This window comes from Phocoena sinus, chromosome 9 (assembly GCF_008692025.1).
Source record: "Phocoena sinus isolate mPhoSin1 chromosome 9, mPhoSin1.pri, whole genome shotgun sequence".
In the NCBI taxonomy this organism is placed as follows: Eukaryota; Metazoa; Chordata; class Mammalia; order Artiodactyla; family Phocoenidae; genus Phocoena; species Phocoena sinus.
The window spans coordinates 96,300,091-96,308,877 of record NC_045771.1 but is presented as its reverse complement, the minus strand read 5'-3'; the positions used below and the strand labels follow the sequence as shown (position 1 = coordinate 96,308,877).

At 41.6% G+C, this 8,787-nt stretch overlaps 1 protein-coding gene across 1 annotated transcript; it reads right to left on the bottom strand.

Moving 5' to 3' along the window:
* Positions 1 to 4,198: 4,198 nt before the first annotated feature.
* On the bottom strand, positions 4,199 to 8,777 carry MRPL32 (mitochondrial ribosomal protein L32). Its single transcript, XM_032644010.1, has 3 exons — positions 8,630 to 8,777; positions 7,379 to 7,560; positions 4,199 to 4,983 (listed from the first exon to the last, which is right to left on the bottom strand). The coding sequence occupies exons 1-3, from the start codon at positions 8,757 to 8,759 to the stop codon at positions 4,729 to 4,731; spliced, it is 567 nt and encodes a 188-aa protein (XP_032499901.1). The 5' UTR covers positions 8,760 to 8,777; the 3' UTR covers positions 4,199 to 4,728.
* Positions 8,778 to 8,787: the final 10 nt, after the last annotated feature.

Here is an 8,787-nt window from a genome sequence, read left to right as displayed (position 1 = left end):
TGGGGAACTCTGCTCAGTATTATGTGACGCCTAGATGGGAGGAGAATTTGAAAGAGAATAGATACACCTATATGTATGACTGGATCATTTTGCTGTGCACCTGAAGCTGACACGGCATTGCTAATCAACTATGCGCCAATATAAAATAAAAAGTTTAAAAAAAAACAACAAAAAACACACAAAAAAACAGGATCCAGGAGACCGGAACAGGTTGGCCTTCTAGCATTCCTCCCGTCCTTGCTTCAGATAGCATCCTTAACAGTCACTAGCGACTTCCCAAACGTGGCGAAGGGGACAGCACAGGACGTCAATGGGACAGCGGGAGCGGGGGGGGGGGGAGGGGGTTGGTGGTGACAAAAAGGCTCGATCACTACAAGTGCTTCCCAGGCGAAAAGTAGCCCGGCGAAAAGTGGGCTGGGGCAGCCGCTAGGGCACCAGGAACATGCTCTCTCGGTCGCCCTCTGCTGTCGAGACGAGTGAGGACAGCTCCTGCAAGAGACACCTTTCTGTTCCGGAGGCACAAATTAAGATGCTAGGCACCGATATAGGCCACGGGATGACATTGCTTCTTACCAGCTGCAGTGAAGACAGATCATCTATTTCAGTGTGTGTGCCAGGAAAAGAAACGCTAATCATAGACCGTAGAGTCCCAAAGCACAGATTTAGAGATACTGAGGGACTAATCCTGTCCCTGAAACATAACAACTGCATATGGGAGGGTAGCAGTAGGGATAAGAATTAGTTCTCTGAGGAGAGTGTTAAAATGATCTCCATACCGGAGATGTATGCAAGGCCCCTACTCTTTGTACTTCTTTTGAGAGGAAATCTTGAGTTTAAGTCATACCACACGAATTATGAAAAAAATCATTCATATATTAACAAGATTTATCACAACTTCTTTAAATAGAGGTCATTCTAAATACCTAAAATATTTTTGATTTACCAAAACTTACAAGGAATTTGTATATATACATATGTTCGTGTGTGTGTTTGTGTTGATCACATAAAGCAAAAATCCTCATGTATGTATCTGCATGTTTCATCTGAGTTAAGGTTTTGAATAAAGGAATTTGAAGAGAGAGGAGACGTGATTTGACCTGGTTTGAAAGGATTCTGGCTGCTGTGTTGAGAATAGACTATAGGAGATCAAGGTGGTGACAGGGAGACCAGTTAGTGGGGTACTTTGGTTTTCTAGGCAAGATGATGGGGGCTGTGATCAGGGCGGTAGTGGTGCAGGCGGTGATGAATGGTCAGAATCTAAGTATATTTTAAATGTAGAACCAGTGGGATTTGTGGATGTGCTTACAGATTGGGTGAGAGAGAGAGAGACGGAGAGACATCAAAGTCAAGGTGACTGAGCAACTAGGAGAATGGACTTGCCATCGACCGAGACGGAGGAGACTGTGGTCGGGGTGGGAGGGCAGGGAATAGTAGGACCCGGAGAGAAAAGATTCTGAGTGTAGACACTGAGTGAAGACATCTGTTAGACATTCGACTGGAAGGCCAAGCATAGTAAGTCTCCTACATACGAACGAGTTCTGTTCTGAGAGCACATTCGTTAAGTCCAATTTGTTCCTAAGTCCAACAAACACAGCCTAGGTACTCAGCTAACACAATCGGCTACATAGTGCTGTACTGTAATAGGTTTATAATACTTTTCACACAAATAATACATAAAAAACAAACACAAAAAAATAAAGAAAACCTTTTTAGTCTTACAATGCAGTACCTTGAAAAGTACAGCAGTGCAGTACAACAGCTGGCATCCAGGGGCAGGCATCAAGTGAACAGGCGAGAAGAGTTACTGACTGGAGGAGGGAGAGGAGGTGGGAGATGGTAGAGCTGAAGGATCGTCAGTAATAGGAGATGGAGGGCAAGCTGCGATTTCACTCACACCTGACGCTGATGGAACGCGCTGATGCATCTTTGAAAGTTCGAAACTTGAAGGTTCGTATGTAGGGGGCTTACTGTACACAGTTGAATATGAATCTGGAGTTCAGGGGAGAGGCCCTGAAATTTGGCCCATACCAAATTGGAAGGCGTCAAGATAGAGTTGCCGTTTAAAGCCATAACAGTGTATGAGACCCCCAAGAATGGAGCCTTGGGCACTCTCAAGAGGTTAGGGGGAAGAGAAGGAATCAGTAAGGGGGTCTGAGAGGGAGACTCAGTGAGGTGGGACAGAGTGGGCCCAAATGGGGATGGGGGGGTGATGCGTGCTGAGGAGGGCGTCACAAGCTCTGCTACACGTGGTTATGATTTCAACAAACTGAGGGGTGCAGTGTGTACCTCGCTGTGGTGGGAGGTGGGCACAAAGACTGGGGCAGATCGTGAGGACACCAGAGAAGGTTTCATTAGGAGTCTGGTTTTGATCAGGGAGCGATACGATCAGAAGTGTTTCAGAAACCAGAGTGTGGCATTTAGAAGCATATACTCCATAGTGGTAGAGTAACAATTCTTCACTTTTCGCTTATATACTGTGCATTGCTTCATTAACTATAGTGATGTATTAATTTTGTAAGTGAAAAACTATTAAAATGAATGAGAAATATGAGAAGGCTGGAAACCAGTAATTGGAAAGTGCATTGTAACAGCTCAGAAAAGAGATGATTAGGGTTCAAAGGAGGACCCTGGCTAGGAGATGCAGTGAAGTCAGACACTTAGACCTTCAGCATCTGGCAACCTGCTAGGAACTGGCTAAAGGAGACAGGAAGATGAAGGGGACTGTCACCAAGCTCAGAGGGGACAGCACCTCCTGACCCACCTCTCCCAAACAAAACTTGGACTCCTTCCAAAAGTAATGTCTCAACATCTTGACGACGCAGACAGGTAGGGATGAAGTTCATCTCTACTGTTCAGAACATGAACGAATCGGTTACGTAAATGATTTTATTCAAACTCGTGTTTTCTTTTTCCTGAGAGTAAAAAAAAAATGGAGGTATTAAGTGATATAATCTGTTATAAAGATAACTTTGTGGGGACAACCTCTTCAAAAACAGTGATAGGCACTTTCCCTAATGACATGGCTTTCTGACACGAACCAGATAACTGGTTCTGCTAATTTGGGGATGCATTTGATGTTTACCTGCCCATGAGTAGCAAACAGAAAAGTGGACCTGCCCACACATTCTCATTAGGTTCATCTGTGTAGCTTTCTGCTAAATCAGTGGACAATATGTTACCCAGACATGCACTTTGCAACCTGTTGAGAGTCAAATGAGATGCTGAGTAGGCGGTGGAAGATTCAGGTGTGTACTTTTTAGCCTTAGCTTCCAAGTATACCTAGTTTGACATTAGGCATTTCTAAGGCTTGTCAGAGTGAAAAATCAGTATCTGCAGAGGATTGCCTTAATAAGAATACACATACAACAATTCCTCCAGAATTTGTTTTTTTTAATGTGTGGGTGGAGCTAAGTCTTAAAGAGCTATTTACTGGGACTCCGGTACTTTGGAAGATTTAAGGATTTGCTCTCACTGATTGCACTCCGATATATCATCGATCTGTACTGTACCACATGACATTGGTCATTTTACTTCTAGGAATGTTAACATGGATGACCCCATCAGAGTCCTCGTGAAGTTCCAGGGGCAAAACTTACCTTAGGCCTCAATACCAGGATAGAGGTATACTTCTGGATTATGTCTTGTGGAGACTTATCAATGGACATCCTTTTCAAGGCAAAGCAAGTTCAGGGTTGAATTCACTGCCTAATTCTTTTAAGTACTCAGGCTACTGTAGCATGCATTTTGTTTTGAATACATCCCTGGGCTTTATCTTATTTTGTCTATTAATCTTCCATTCAACTGTAATTCTCTTACTTTGTGTTTTAATACGCTACCTCACTTTTATTATTTTTTTTAGCGAGGCAAGAAACAGCAAACCTTGGACTCAGGGTAGACACAGGAACGGGCGAAGGAGACGGAAATATGAAATGAATTGCGCTAAGTTAAAAAGGCCATTTCTATAGAGAGAAATATGATGAAATGTGAAATAAACTAAAAGGTCATCCTAGAAGGAAAATGCAAGGGCAACCCCCTCAGCACATTTTCTGTGTGCTACTGAGTTCACTCACATCTCCTTTAAAAGATCTCTCTCCCCGGACTACAAATTACAGATCTCATGAGCCATCTAATGAATTCTGAATGTCATCTTGATTTAATGCGAAATGTCAAGAACTACTTCTAAGTAAACGAACATGTCTCCTATAAAGTGCCATACAGAGGCCATTTTAATTTGCTAAAACAAACAAACAAAAAACCAAACAGAACGAACTTTTTCTTACTGCTACATCTACCATCTTAAAAAAGCGATACCCAGAATTTAAATAACCTATTTTCAGGTGTTACTTAAACAAAAGCATTTGTGTAAGTATTCTTGTAAGAAAAACCAGTGGCAAACAAACAAAACCAGAGCCCAGACGCATAATTCTGGCTACGAATTTTAAATTATGTTTTATTTTTCTGTCCTGAAAATTCTGTTCACTAAAACTTCATAGTATAATAGAAACAAACACATAAATCCATTGAGCCTCTGCATAAACAAACATTTTCAGACTTTACTCCTGATGCATTCTTCAAATTACCCGCAAAAAACTAAGTGCTTATAAAGAATGTTTTAGGCTATGCTGATGATTTAAAAACAAGCACACAACCAACATAAAAACAAAGAATTTTCCTCTTTTTCAGGAGAAACGTCTTGTGTGAAGTTATCGTCTAGAAACATGTTTGCTGTCAATCCTGGGTGAACCAGGATGGCCGCTTCCGTTCTCGCTCGATGATCCTCTTGCCCTGGTCTTGCTCGGAGGGTGTCTCCCCCAAGTACAGCACCATGGTCTCCACGGTAGGAGCCTTGAAAGGGCCTCCCTCTTGCTTCCCTATCTGTCGTCTGATTTCCGCTGTCTCTTTACACACCTTCTCATAGCAATAGCCACAGAGGACGTGTTTCTGTTTCAGGTGACCGCATTCAGGACAAACGTCTATATTGTTCTTAAAAAAAACCCAACCAAACAAAAACATTTTAACAAGAGGCAATATAACGCACACATCACTGACAGGAATGAGGCTTATATGTAAACTTCCTTGGAATGTCCATGCCGCACAAGGTCACAGGACCACCCAGTTCAACCTCATTTTAATAGGGAAACTGAGGACACACACTGATTTGAATTAGTAGAAAAATTGGGACTAGAATTCAGGTCTACCGACTTTGAATCTGGTACATTTTTACTTAAATACAACAGTCTTATTATGTGAAACGGTACTCCATTCCCCCATCCTCAAAAACTAAACATCTGATAAGGAGCCCATCAATACATTGGGGTGAACCACACAGCCAGCATCTTAAATAAGACACCAAGGTAAAGGGAATTCACTTTTTCTTTCAGTCTGTCCTGGGAAGAACAAGGTGATAAACACATTACAAGTTGGCTTCCCCTGGTCATCAGAGTGTAATTCAAATTCCTGCATGGAGTATAGCTGGTATGTGGTGTGAGTTTTCTTCCTATAAATTAACACTGATTATTCCTTAATGTAAAATTCCCTATATATTACAATTTGAGGTTTCATGAGTTTTATATGTCTACCCAACTTTAATAAGACAATTCTAACCTCTAAAGAAGTCCTTTCATTGTGTTCTAAAGGTAGGTTTGAAATATAAAGAAAAATAGTAAACGGAAACATCAAAGAAACTCTGAGCACTTCCGAAGATTAATCTACAAACATCTGTGAGGCAGACGACAAAAAGAACTCCATTTTCTGAAAGAAACAAAAAACCTTGCAAATCATTTGCTTCACCGACTTCTCATCTTACTCCAATACCTGGAAAACTGGATCGCACATCCATCTTCGAGGTATGGAAAAAATACCCACCGTCACTTGGTGCCCTTTTCCTAACAAATCCCTCAGCATAACACACTATATGTAGCAGAAAACAATTCACCAAAGGAAATGAATGCACAAGACGAGAGCTATTCTTTTCCCTCAGAAAAAACAAAGTCAGGGAAGTCATGTAACAGATCGTATTCCTAAACTCTTAAATTCTCTCAACCAAACTGTATGAATTATTGGTGCCTCAATTAATGAAGTATTTTTCAGTTGCGCATTTTAAATCTGGTCCCAACTGTGACTCAATAATACTTTAGAGCTTAAGTTCTAAGGGTTTGGTTTAATACTGAACGTGGAGGCTCATGAAAGTCCATTTTCTGTCCTTGAGTTCCATCTGTACTGCCCCATTGCTGGGGAATGCCGTGGAGTAAACAGGAACTCAAATCACGGCTATTAAAGCCATAAATTAACAGATCAAAGGTAAGAAATGCTGGGCTTCCCTGGTGGCGCAGTGGTTAAGAATTCGCCTGCCAATGCAGGCGACATGGGCTCGAGCCCTGGTCCGGGAAGATCCCACATGCCGTGGAGCAACTAAGCCCGTGTGCCACAACTACTGAAGCCCGTGTGCCTAGAGCCTGTGCTCCACTACGAGAGAAGCCACCGCAATGAGAAGCCCAAGCACCACAACGAAGACAACAGCAACTAGAGAAAAGTCCACGCGCAGCAACAAAGACCCAACACAGCCAAAAATAAATAAAAATTTTTAAAAAAAGGTAAGAAATGCTAAAATTTTTGTTACTAGATCAATGAAGAAAGTGTACCCATGGGACATGGTGGGGGGGATGAGGAAGAAGAGCACTGAGATCTAGAACTGTCTGAGGATAGGAACACACACAAAGTTTCAAGAGACTGCTAGGGTTCAAATCCTGCTTCAGCTTTTAAGTCTGAGACCACGGGCAAATTCTTTTTGCCTCAGTTTCTTCATCCTAAAACTTAGCAAAACAATATTTACTCTGGAGGGTTGTTGTGAGGATATGATGAGAAAATTCATGTAAAGCGCTTAGATACATCATTAGCACTTAATAGAGATTAGCTATTTTTATTACTTATCTAAGGATTTTCCTTCACAGTACCTTATTGGATACAGTGAAGAACAGAATAAATCTGTAAGGGCTAGTAAAACCCCATAATCGAATAGATCTACGCTTCTGACTTTAATTTTAGGGTCTGCCATAGTTAAAATGTTTATTCATATATGGTTCAAAATCACACAGCTTAGGACTGGCACAGCTCACAATACAAAAGTCACATAGACTCTTAACAACCCAGTCCTCTGTCCAGACTCTAAACTCCCTCCTTGACTATGTTCCTAAGACTTAGGCTACAAGACAGTAGATACACACACATACATAATGAGAATATTGTATTTAATTTAGGCCAGAGGAAGGTAGATATGTAAGATCTGAAAATAATTCACTCATGGGTTATGTGAATAAACCAAGAGAATATGCGGTGGTGGACATGAGAAAAAGCACACCAACAAAAATCACCATCTTACCTTAACTTTAATAAGCTTATGAGGGTTTCTTCTCCTACACCGGTTAACTTCAATGCTGCGTCTGTTTTTGGGAGCTGCCATCCAAAAGATGTTCTCCAAAAAGCTGGAAATCTCCTTACTTCCATTGGTACCATTTGCTGGTTCTGTAAACATAGCTGGACCTTGGACCGCTAATGCTGGTCCTATAAAACAAACATGGAGATACAGAATCAGTTTCTAACTTCTAAATGACCATTTACAGGTATCATTCTCCTTAACAATCAACAATGATATATCAAAAGGCACATATAAAATATTACACTCAACAGGCATTTAACAGGAAACCTTAGTAGCTACTGAAATATAGTAAAGCTCACTCATAAAGTAATTTTAAAGAACACAGAATTTTTCTTAGTGGCACCTGCTTAAATGAATCGGTTAAATTCTACCAAGAGTTTCTCATAATACAGAACTCAGGGGTTTAGTGGTAAACATGAATAAATCTAAGCTTGAGATTTCCAAAATCCACTTCCTACTGGCACTGAGATAACTGTTGATTGCCCTTTTATATTACATTCAAATTGGGTTAGCTCCTCAGTCATATCCTGGTAGGCCCTTTAAGTCACTTCGTTCTTCATAATATTTAATCTCAATCTCCGTCAGCTCTCTAAGGAAAAGAACTAGCTCATCGCTCTTTGTAGAATATTAATTTATTTATGTGATCATCAACATTTCACTTTTGTTTTTAAAATTGTTTATAAAATCAGAGTTTCCTTTACCGTCTCTTTGCAATATTCCTCAGACTTGCAACAGTTCTTTTGACTTTAGGAACGCTTAAAAATATACAAAGCTGTCTAACACTTAACAACTTGTATTCCTTGTCAATATGTCTAAAAGTATTGCTATGCATAGTCTGATGTAATAGCGCAGGCTCTGGAAGGTCTGTGTGACCTTGAGACCTTTCTGTACTTCTTCAGTTGAAAAGTGGAGACACCTAATGGGATTGTTGTGGAGATTATCTCAGGAAGCACATGTAGGCTTTGACATATAGGGGGCTCACGGTTCAGACTGCCTGGGTATTATCATTATTATGTTCGGGGTACCTTGGAAATCGAGTGGAATGTAAATGTCAAAGCAATGACAATTTTAACAACCAAGACACTTCCCTTTAAAAACGCGTGGCCGAAGATCAGGACGCGGAAGCAGGGCAGAGCACGAGCGGTGCCCACCACTCTGCCTGGGGTCCCCTCCCCACCACCCCTCTCCACGTACCCCATTGAGGACTGGGAAAGCCTGGCCGGCTCTGCCGAAGTTTCCGCTGCAGTTGCTCCCAAAAGTTCCGGAGGAGTCCCTGGGCTGCGGGCCACAGCATAACCTTCTGCCTCAGCATGGCGTGCGCCATGTTGCTCGCCCGTAAACCACTCCCACCG